Below are 12,691 nucleotides of genomic sequence, written 5' to 3' on the forward strand. Positions count from 1 at the left end.
CTCGTGGTTATCCTAATTAAAATCTCCCCGAAGCATCGCACTGCTCCAAAAGCCTCGCAGGTTTTCATACCGGCTTCCAGACTCGCTCTCCTCTCCTTATTCCATCCGTTCGGTGTCCCGACGATGCAGCGATGCTACTCGCATTATACAGACATGCATGCATATGCAGACCGTGTACAGCCTTGGGTGTATTCAACTCGAATACCTGGACAAAACTCCGGCTCGACGTTGTCTCGGTCTCCCGAAAGTCTGCGGGGTCAGAACGCGACTATCAACAAGGTTTTTAGAAAACCTTCTTTTCCAACCCCATATACAGAAAATTCATAGATATGTTTTTGTAGGAAATTGAACGTTCTACAAAAAAGGTCTCCTGTCATTTTACGATAAGTCTACTCCTTCAAAAGTTATTTGAGGTCAAACATCAGCAAAGGACCTCAAATTAACTTTTGAAGGAGTAGATTTATCATAAAATGACAAGAGACCTTTTTTGTAGAACGTTAAATTTCCTACAAAAACATGTTTATGAATTTTCTGTACGACGCGTCGTTATTTAGTTATAAAAATCGCAAGGAGCAAGAACCATTTTTGCCATGTTATTCTTATGGAAAGTAGAAAATCGCGATGAGGCACCTCTAAATATCAATATTAAAATCTGAAATTTTTATGGTATTTCTTTTTCGTTGTCTTGAACAATATTTTCAGTATACCATTGAAAAAAAAAATAGTCAATTTTTTTGATACAGTCTAATATATATACTTATACTATACAAATATATTGAAAAATACAGGTTCAATTGAAACGCGTGTTGAAGTAAGTGTCGATATTTTATGTATACATATATATTTACCATCAAAAGCTTTCAGGGAGGGGTGTGATAATTTGAGTATTTTCGGGGATAGATGGCGAGAAATTCATCGCGAAAAATAAAGTATTCGCGGTATCCTCGTGTTCGTTTTTGAGCAACTCGATTAATTAAAGGTTGAAGCAATAAGTGAGGGTGAGAAGCCAGAGACGCTGAGACCCAATTAGCTGAACATTTTTTTTTCGTCAAGGGGACATATACACCTTAAACTAATAAATTCGAAGTAATTTTCAAAGGAACACAGTTGATAGGAGAACATATTTTATTCACTGTAGTTTCACCCTAGTTTAGGGTCACAAACACAGCGATTAGAAGTACTCTGCTAAACATGGGCTGAAAAAAATGATAAAAAATGGTCAAATTCCGAATATTGTTGGTGGAATCCATGCGCATAACTGTTTACTTTATTCATGCAAAACCCCAATCATTTCAGATGAAATATGGCATCGCAGTTATGCGCAATGTGATCTAGAAAGAAAATCGCGACGGCACCTCTCCAGGGCTGAACCGCTCTTCGAAATATAGTTAGGATATTTGTTTAACCATGGAAATAATCCCCAAAGATGATCCTAAACTAGAGTGAAACTACAATAAATAAAATTTATTCTCCTATCGACTGTGTTTCTTGGAAAATGACATCAAATTTATTAGTTCAAGGTGTATATGTCGACCCTCGAAGCATCGGGCATGTAATTATAACCGTAGATATACATGTATGCGTTAATAATAAAAGTGACGTGGGCATGGCAGCAACGTGTATGAGGCGTTTAAAATATGGTCGTGAATTAGTAATTCCAAAGCCGGGTATATGAGGAATGTTAATGTGTAGGGACCGCGTATTTATGCATCACATAATAACTTGACGTGTGGGGTTGCTGGTGGTGGTGGTGGTGGTGCAGGGAGTTGGGACGAGGAGGAGACGGTGCGCGCACTTATTTAAATGCTAAAAGGACCGAGAGAGCGCGGTAACCTCGGTAGTGATAATAACAATAACAACGGTAATGGAAATGTCGTGTGGCTCCAGGGTAGTAAATAACAGCTATTTGCCAGGGAGGGAAGCTTCGCCGTCGTTCCCCGCGACGCCGGTTACGAGGAGGTACAAAACGCGAAACGTCGCGGACCCCATTCACCCGGGATTGATCGACTGGTTGCGATTATAACCAACTTGTTCCTCGTCAAACGAACATGGACGCCCGGAGCTTCGCCGGAACTTGTAGGTATTCACCCATTTATTCGTTTTCTTGGTAGGTACTACCAAGAATTTCGATTATTCTTTCAAATTTTATTCTATTCTCATCATCGCCACTTCATCTCTCCTACAAATTCCTCCCACGATGTTGACAAACAATTAGCCGGATTTATACGGAATGGAAACGGAGCCTCAAACCACATCATCTTCACCCTACTCACCTTGGGAGTCTGAACGACCGGATTACCGGTCTGCTAATTCCATCGCATCGTCTGATACTGGTGTATCAGTGTATTGACGATCTATTCATCATCACCGTATAGGTATTGTAGCGAGTTGAGTTTTCCTTTCTTTACTTCGTTGGTATCTTGAATTATCTTGCAGCTGAATACAAATTAGTGAAAGAAAGAAGAACTCACGTTTCAAGCTTTGAAGAATCGGTTGTTTGGTTTGGTTCAAAGGTGCCAAACCATTATCAAAAATTTGCACCTTAAAGTCGTGAAGGAAGTTTTCAAAATTTCACGATACGCATGCGCACCGAAAACGTGGTTTTTCAGACATTGTTCATAAAAATCTGTTGATCGAGTCAATTCTCTAAGAATCGTACTGTACACCAAATTTTTTTTTCAAATTAGGAAGCATTTAATTGGAATAGAAAAATTAGGAGGTACTTCATTGAACAAAAAAATAAATAAATAAATAAAAAAAGAAAGATAGGAAACGAAATAAAGAAAAGATTAATGGAAGATCGTTGGTTTGCGGAAGCATTTGAGCATCGAGAATAGAAACACACAGTGAGCTAGTCTGCAGGTTGATCGAACCGGATTCTGAGCAGCGTTCGAGTAAATTCAACGCTTTCTAAGTTTGACAGAGATTCATTGTGTATCGGAGTGCAATTTTCTCATGGTCGAGTCGGTTGTAGAAAGAAAAACATAGTTTATCTTGCTTACTCGGCCGATGTTGTACGCGTTCATTTATATTGCAAGTACGTGTACGGTACCTTTCGCTGCATGCAATGTGACCGAAAAAAGTACCAACTAAAAGTACGTATACACGAAGCACAGTATATTACGTCAAACTCGCCTAGAAAAATCATTCCAAATAAAAGTCGAAATGAAGAAAGCCTCAAATTATCCAGCTGCGCAATTCTACACCTCGGCAATTCCGCACAGACTGTCCACAAGCCTGCAGGACAAGATTCAGGCTTTGGTAATAAAACATTATTGTCCACTCTTGACATGTTCTGGCCGATTCGCTATACGTACAATGACTCGTTTGGATCGATTCATACTTCGATATGAGCGTATATGAAGTAGATGTATATATATACATATGACAAGTATATATGTGTGTGTACACAAAACATACATGTATATATTTGACATAAATCCAGCGTTTCGTACAAATTCCATATGGATTTATCGCGTGTATCGCACAATTCGCAATCGCCTCAAGCAATGGTGGTGAAGATTTTCTTTATGATAGATTTGCAAGACGCTCCGCACTTTTATTATACATATTTATAGTACGTTACTTGCTGTAAAATTTGTATTGGTATAATAATATGTTATGCGGTAAGTTGGTGGTTATATATATATATACTAGTCATGCAGAAAAGTGTGCAAGTATAAATTTGTTTTTAGTATCTCAGCATCGGTTGTGAAAAACTATATAAGCTTCAGTATAATACATATGCATTGGAGTGTTTCAAAAAAATAAACTGTTTTTTCTTTCAAACAACATTGAAAAATCACCAGACTATGCCTAAACAAAGATCCTGCCATGTTAAAATATGAGTCCTTAATATTATTATTTGAAGATGAGGATTCTCAATTTTCCATTTCCATTTAAATAACATGGGAAAATTTTTTCTGAACTTTGGAATGTTATTACTCGTAAATGAATCAGTGTACAATGATAAGCTAGATGGATTTTTGTAGGGAATTGAACGCTCCATAAAAACAGTCTGAATGAAGATTTGCGTACGGCGAGCCGTTTCGAAGTTATCAAGCCTCAACCATTGAACTGTTCAAAATAATATTACATCATTATTACAAATAGCTTGCCTTTAAATAATGATGTAATAATATAATAATAGTGTAATATAAAAATAATAATGAAATGATGTTGTAATTACTAATTACATTAATTACATGTACATGTTACATGTAAAAATATAGAAGGCGACGTTTGAAAATATCCTAAAAATGTGCTGATTCATTTATATATATGATTACAGAAAATAGAATGATTCTATCGTGATAATTAATTTTCTAGCAAGTCGGTATAAAGTACGAATAAATTACCTCGGGAAACCAGAGGAAGATATTCAACATACGCAGCGAGTTTGATCAAAGTGAGAATTAAGCGATTTTTTCTCGCAAAAAGGATCCTCGAAGTTACACAGGCACACGTATAAGTAGAGAAGGAAAATTGTTTTCACGGAGAAGTATCGAAGCTGTAGTAGAACGAAATCTTATAATGCTTGGCTGAATCCTCGGTTAACGTGTTTTCATTATGTGTACGACAAAATGGAATCTGGCCGTACACAATATCGAGGAAAACAAAAAGGAAACTGAAGCGGAGAGCCTTCAACGTGGGACAAAAGAAAACCAAGTGATATAGTATACATATTCGTTCTTCACTGTCTTGCGAATCGATGCGAAAATTAATCGAGGCCTCGCTTCGTTCTTTTTGTATACAGGTATCAAAAAAAAATTGGGTAGAAACATCAAATCTGTACGCCTGTTTGACATATCCTTACTTATACAGGGTGGCCTATTTTAAATAATACAGCTCAATATTTTGAGAAGCAATGGTCGTAGATAAAAATGTTTCGTATAAAAGTTGTAGGGTACCAAGAGGGGCAGATACTAGTGATATTGGTTACCCTGTGAGTGAAAGCGTGAAGTTAATATGAAGGTCAACTTCTGTTTTATCAATGGATTCGTATGTTTTTTATTTCTTTATCCGATTCAGTGTTCAATTTTACATAAAAAACACTAAAACAAGAATGGTTCCGAAGATATACAATTATTTTTAGTAATATTTTGAACACTCATATTTGAGCGCGTGTGCGTGTCGGTCGACGAACAATCAACCATCTTGAATTGATAGGATGCTCGAACACATTACCTTCCTGGTTGATACATACCTAGTCGCAGCCTATTTTTAACCTTCGGAGGGCCGACGTTTAGCTGTTTAGATGAATTCATCTAGTTTCATGGTGTTTTTAAGTTTCTATTGTCTTAACCCTTTGATTCATAGTGGGAGGTTTTTTTTTCACCTGTCTTATATCCATTTTTTGCATGCTTTTCACTATTTCTGATAGTATGCTAATAAAATTTCGATACTTGAAAGTCATTATTGCGATATAATGTAAATTCTCATTGTTAGAAATAATTTTATTGAAAAAATGCTCAAAATTGCAGACATAATTCATTTCCGAGAAAGTTACTCCTCCACCCATACACGTGTTTTACATGAATTGTATGTTTTCGGGGTCGCTGATTACGCATCTGAAATCAGGTTTTGAAAATTCAAGTTGCCGGATCCAACGTGGCGCACTATTCGTTCAAATTTGATCAAATCTGGCCCAAAAACTCTAACCAAGGGCTATTGAACGCTTAATCGGATAAAGAAATGAAAAACATACGAATCCATTGATAAAACCGAAGTTGACCTTCATATGAACTTTGCGCTTTCACTTACAGGGTAACCAATATCACCACCAACAACTTTTATACGAAACATTTTTCTCTATGTCGATTGCTTCTCAAGATATTTAACTGTATTATTTAAAATGGAACGCCCTGTATAATCCACGTCTACCGTAATGATACAGTATTTTTGCCAATTATACGTCCGAGGCATAAGCTTTTGTACTACACTATAGGATGAAAGTTACTTTACCCGAGTAAAGTAACGACAATCGAAAACAGAAGTATAAAAATTGAGGTAATTGTGTAATCCCATAATTCCACGAGTTACATCAACCGATATTCCGTGATCTTTTCGCAGCTCATTTCAAAAGAATGTGCCCAGGAATTTCACTATATTCGCTACGTTGGTAAACATACGAAATTGAAAATACCCGACGAAGCGTAGTAAAGAAAACGAAAAAAAATATCGCAAGCACGTACGAAGCTCACGACACACGCAACAAGTTTCGATAGAATTAGGTTCCAATTAAATCTTCTCTGCATAAAAAAGTTCGATTGAATTTCAAGCCACGGCGATTCAATTGCGACTATCTCGCTTAGATTATTTTCCTGTATATAAAAAAAAAAAAAAGAGCAGCCTTTTCCCGCTCGGCGGGTCTTATTCCCATTTATTTCGTTATTTGCCCTCGCGTGGATACATGTATACACAGGTTAGAAATTTATCCGGGATATCCTGCAGGAAATTACCTCCGCGATTGGGACCGATATAGTGGAGGTGACCCGAGTTCCTGATGTAGGATAATACAAGTTTGCGGAGGGTTCAACGTACCAACGACGATCAGCGCAGCGAGGACGTAAATAATACAGGTTTCAGTTGGAAAGTTCGAAATGGAAGTCTTGGAGGGAAAAAGTAAGCGTATAAGCAACCGCAACCGCGTATAAGGGGCGGCCATTCTCGCGGTTGTAAATTATTGGGAATTACTTTTCTCCGCGGAAGGACGACGAGCTGTATACAGGTCGCCATTTTATTTGGGAAGTAAAGGTCATTAATAAATTTCATCTCGAGAGGCGGAATAAAGAATTCAGGGCGATATTGGCCCGACGCATTTTCCCTCATCGAGAGCTTCCGCTATCTGCGAGATAACGGAGACCTTTCCACCACTCACTCCTTTTCTTCTTCTTCTTCTTCTTCTCCTCCTCCCCTTTTCCTTTCCTTCGTCGGAACACGTTAAAGAGGAAATAACAAACAGAACAAAAGACGAGGAGAAGAAGATATTAAAGATCCTCGGTGAGGTGCTCCGGCGTTAATCGCTTCGCCCCTCACGCCGCTCCCGAGACTCATTTTTCCCGACTTCCGGAGCCGGAATCGCACGCCTGGCCAACCTTCGTTGGAAGATTACGTCGCGTTATCGCAAATGGGAACGAACGGCAGGAGACAATTTAAATGCCTGTGTATTCCTTTGTGCCATTTTCCTCCAGCCTTTCGCCGCTAAGCCATAACCAAAATGCATTAACCCCTGCCGCGTTTCATCCCAGCGCAGGCAGCAAGTCATCAAGTTACAACCCTGACAAAATACTCGCTCATCGCAAACGCCATTTTCGGGTCAAGGTTGGTACGAAAGCACAAAGTTGTTGGAGTGGGCTGTTGCTGCAGGAGAAACGACGGTATTTAACTTCTAATCAAAACCCAAAACACGATGCGTTATCGCGAAGCTTTGATCTCCGCACCGCGTTTGATGAACGATCATGTCTGCGTTTTGCCCAACTCGAAACACCGGAAGCCGTAGATCGAGCCGCTGACAAGAGAAGCCGAGAATGGGTCAATACGACAGGTTTTGTTACCCTTTTCCTGCTGTAGATTGGACTGTTTCAAATTCACGGCGACACCTTTACCTTTTTTTTGATTATACTGGAAAAAGCTTCGAATATTTTCTCATTCAAATAACGGGTTAAAAAACTAATCACTGGACAAACATTTTTCAAGACTTTATATGCGTGTGATATTGCGTAGGGATGATAGAATTGATGCTAGCCTTTTTCACGTTGGATATATAAACTAAACACCACGTGTTAAAAAATTATGAACTATTTGTAGCTTTTTATGAAAGTGGCGAATTGAGGCAGAAGTTCTAAGGTTCAAATAAACAAATATGTATTATCAACATTAAAACGAGGCCAATTTAACCATCAAAGTGTACTACACGATTATTTGAAGCACCTTTTATAAACCCCAAATAAAAATCCTATACATCAGTAGGCAGATCCGCAAAAACTAGCATTTAAACCTTGTTTCAATAGACAAAAAATACTTCTTTAATCTGAATCATCTTTATCGTTTATCGACACCTGGACTCTAACTTGTTTACCAAAATCCGAAGATTCTATGTCTTTTTCAAGCCACTTCATGTTGAAATAAGTTGCGAATAGGTTGCGAAGCAAGAGAAATTGTTACGTTACCTTTTGCTTCGAGTTATGGCAGTGAAGGGCTCGGTAGTGATGGTCCAAAATTACTGTCAATTTGTTCTCAACAAGAGTGTAGAAGGTACAGAAAATTGTTCATATGAATCATCGTCAATGCAAGCGGAGTTGCAAACAGGGTTGAAAACTGATCTGGAAAATTCTAAAGGTTCTCAAAGTTTGAAACGATCTCTATGCTTCAGAGGAGATGAAGTGTGAAATTTGATTTACGTACTCGGTCGTTATTTCCACATTTGTTTAATCGGGAAATCATCACCCGTCGAATAGCGTAACTAGTATGACATGAATTTGCGTCAATCACTCGATTTCTCTTATGTATCCACTATTGTTTGAAACATATCTACAAGAAATTAGTTAAGCGGACGCCATGAAACGGGAAAACATACAGGGGTAATCTATATTTTGGGAGAAATTGAAATTCTTCGACCAATTTTGAGGCATATGATTCATCGAGAAGTAAAACTATATCAATTTGGCATAGTACCACATACTGATAATACTTATTTCGAAATAGAGAATCTCAGGTTAGACCAATAATCGACGTTATTCAATAAACCATATCATTTGACTTTTTCTCAAGCACCCCGTTAATTTTTTAATTTTGAAATGAAAATCTTTCGCGATATTCAACGACCCCATCATCAACTTCGAAAATTGCAATTGATAAAATTTGCATTCGGGTATCCATCCGTTAAAGGTTTCATTTCCAAACAGTTGAAAAGCATGATTGAAATTGAACGAGATTCTCAGTTGAATAGCACTGACAAGCAGACGTTACGATCTGTTACTCACTGATTTCAATGAAATTACTCGAACTTGAATTCCACAAAGCAAAAACTCCGAACGGACAGCCGTTTCCGAGAAAATCAAATTCAAGTCCCACTGGGGCTACCATTTTTTTTTTAACCTGTTTGTCAATTTTTCAGTCCATTCTCAATCTCCACGTTACTTACATTATAGATTGTTGAAAATTTTATGAACAATTAAGCATATGATTGGTATTTTCTTGCCAGAAACATGCTTTTTATAATTTCGTTTTTCGATCTTTTGAGTGAATCGTTTTACAAAGTTTGACCACTTCTTCAATCGTAAATGATCATCAACATTTTCAGAATATAATTGAACCAGAATAGATATAAAAAAATGCCAGAATCTAACTTATTGTGAATCTGTATTCGGCTATGTAGTAGCCTGATTGCCCAGAAAACGGTGCTGAATTGCCGGATTTTTTTTTGGGAAGGCGGTGACGAAATTATTAATGAAAAAGCTGCCCAAGCTTCGTGGGCACACGAAAGTCATGGGCCAAGGAAAAAAAAACGCGAATTCGTTCCTGTAGTGATGATAATTAGTGAATGCGCCGGAAACTTGTAAACTTTACTGAAACGGTTTGCTATTTTACACATTTCACAAAGAAAGTACCCAGGGTGTACTTCCGCGATTTCTTTCATTTTGATGTACTCATGTACTACATAAAACACATCAGATACGGATTTTTTGCGTGCAGATTCGGCCGTTCAAGAAGTAGAAAGTATGTTCCAAAAACTTTGGGATGCAATCTCAAAATGTAGAAACGTTGCGCATATTATTGCCTGGCGTTATTGAATAACGTCCCATTGGTTTGATGAAGAAATTTAGCGTCATTATCAAAGAATCGTAAGGAGAATATTTTTTTTCAGTCAATTTCAAGGATGGTTTTCACCCCTTGAACAGTTGAATTGACACGTGGCAAAAAACACGTGTCAAATATTTTCTTGCTCACGAAAACATATCAAAGAAAAAAAATAATCGGTGAAGTACATCTCAAGTACTTTCCTTGTTAGATTTGAGCCAAAGATCTTATGCTTCGGTTGGGACTTTTGTACAGCGAAAAGTAACGTTTGGCTTTTGTGTCAGCAAAAAATTGTTCATACTGCCTTAAATTACGCATTGAAATATATGTCAAAGGTCACAATTTCAACTCCAGTGAAATTGCGGAGAAATAAAGGCACGCCCGCTTCCCCTTTCTGCCTCGTGAACTGTCCGTCGTCCCTGTGTGTGTATGTGGGACCCAAACGGGGCAACAAAGCGTCTGAATGTAACGGGCGGAAGATCAAAGCATACCTGACGCGAGCTTAGCCCCCGGTAAATAGGAAGTTGGCGATCAACGCGGAAGCTCGAAGCCGTAAAATATCCGAATGCCGAGAAAATTCCTGGGGATGAACACTGCTTTTCGAACGCATTTTGTAAACTCTTTGGTCCCGCTGGACCCCGCAGCGTAGTTTTATCGCCTGCATCGAGTGCTCTCTAATCTTGTGCAAAGTGGCGATTGAGTGCAGCTGGAGGGAATAGAATAAGTCGCTTGTAATCCTTGTGGATGGCAATTTCCGGCTGAACTTCCGGTCCTTTCCTTTCCCTCCATCGACGATCAGCGTTTTGCGAACACGTGTGACTTTCGAGTCTCGGCGAGTGCAAGCTTCGTCTGTTCGAACGGCTTTTGCATCCTTTGCGAGAGCTTTTGCCCAATCGTCTTGCTGCATGTACAATTTCATTGAGTATGTCGGTACGAGCCGCGGCATCTGGACTTATGGCTCATAAAGACGCGCCGAAATAACAATTTCACGATATTGAAGAACAAGCTGCTATTTTCGACGACGAGGAGGGTATCAAAGGAGACACGAATATCGACCAAGAGGAACGAAAGACGCAACTCGATCGCTCCCATTTCTTACAAGGTGTATGTATATTTTGCGGCTTTACGGAAGAGCCAATCACATGGTTCAATTGGAGTTTAACAACTTTGGATTGAACGGTTTAACCACACCAAAACGACAGAGAGAGAGAGAGGCAAAGAGCGATACGTGGCTTTAATCAATTTCGATTAAATGCTGTGCTTGTCTATCCTGCAAACTTATCCTCTCGAATAAATTAGCATACAAAAAGATGGCCGGAGGTAAATCCTCTAGGGTGAAGAAAAGTATAATCTCTCACGTAAGCATGCAAACAATAATTATCCAGCCGAAGTGTGCCCTGATCTGAAGAGGCTTGATGAGCGAAATTCTCTTCCAGAAGCCCACTTATGTATGTTGGCACGGTGGAAAAAAACTTGAACTCTTACAATTTCATCACCAAATTTTCACGATGAGGATCAGAACCATTTCGTAAAGTGAACTCAAGAGTTCTAAAGTGTGACTATAAGTTACGGAAGCTTCAAGCTCATGATTCAATGACGAATACTTGTAGAAAAAAGAAGATACTATTGGGAACTACTCGAAATAATTGATTTTGACTGGTTCGTTATTAGATCACAATAGTATTTTCTCCTGCAAAAGTCGTAGTCACAAGTAACGAGTTGTGAGTTGGTTACAGTTTTTCATTTTGTATCGCACGTATCAGAATCGAGGCTTACCGTTCTCCTCAGTACCGTGCGTACAGTTTCGACCTCTTGAACTGGCCAACGAGAATAAACGACCGCCGATAGTGTCAGCAGGAAGATTCCTATCCAAATACTCCAGGCGAGGGCGTTCTTGGACCTGGTCAGCAGCTTCTGTGCGGTCCTGGTGGAAATAACCTCCTGTGTTGACACCTCCAGTTTCTGAGCACGTCTCAGAATATCCTGGAGACGTCTCTTGGCATGTTCGACGTCAGGAACGCCCATTTTATAGCTGTCACTTCCGACGGTTTGCTTTGGCTTGCTTTCACTGATCCCTCGAGGTTTTTACCACCACCAAGCGTAACATCGGTCCGCCACAGATACCGTAATTCCGTAAGAAAACACACGCGAGAAAAGTGGGCGAGAGACAGAAGAGGGTGGGATCAAAGATCGGATAAAAAGTCGAGAGAAGATCGACTCGTGTATCATTCCATGATCCTTACAAGGTTTCAGTATTTCTTACACCCAAGCTTCTCCGCGAAATTGAGTGGCAATACAGAACCAAAACTCACGTTGCAAAAATCGCTCCACTCGAGCTCATTATCAATCTAGCGCTCCGAGACCTTCTGTCCAATTTACATGTGCTCAGATTAATTTACGCATTCCTTGATTAACGAATCTTTTTTTTTTTTCACCCACGAGTCAGCGTTTTACACGACTCGTCGACGCACAATTTCAATTTTTAAAGCTCCTAAATCCACCTCAGTACCCCTTAAAAAAGCCCGACGAACCCTCGTTACGATAACAACAGCCTCGCGACGAGCTCACCCGCGTACTAAACGTTCGCTCAGGGCAGCTCAGGCTGATACTAACCACCCGCAGTCTGGGGTGCGAGCCTTATAGATAAAACAAAAGGGCCGCGGCGGCGCGGAAAGGGCGGATGGAGGGGAGCGCATGCGCGGTGCGCGAACATGCGCGCTTAGGCGCTTTTCCTTCGGCGCCAGAGAAGCCGAACTTTTATTGGCCGAGCCTCGGTGCCACGGGAAATCAGTGATAGCGAGGCGTTTGGTCGGCCGACGTCCCGGCGAAAATGACAGTGGTAATGTCAAGCGTAGGATCGGACGGAGCGGCGATCAGCAAGGCGTTATTC

At 39.7% G+C, this 12,691-nt stretch overlaps 1 protein-coding gene across 1 annotated transcript in view; it reads right to left on the reverse strand.

The window, feature by feature from the left end:
* LOC124407133 overlaps positions 1–12,411 on the reverse strand; it is an 85,142-nt gene extending 72,731 nt beyond the window's left edge. Inside the window, exon 1 of the mRNA XM_046882983.1 lies at positions 11,578–12,411. Within this exon, the coding sequence (XP_046738939.1) occupies positions 11,578–11,826 (249 nt within the window). The 5' untranslated portion in view covers positions 11,827–12,411. The remainder of the gene's footprint in view (positions 1–11,577) is intronic.
* Positions 12,412–12,691: the final 280 nt, after the last annotated feature.

Source organism: Diprion similis, chromosome 6, assembly GCF_021155765.1.
Source record: "Diprion similis isolate iyDipSimi1 chromosome 6, iyDipSimi1.1, whole genome shotgun sequence".
NCBI lineage: Eukaryota > Metazoa > Arthropoda > Insecta > Hymenoptera > Diprionidae > Diprion > Diprion similis.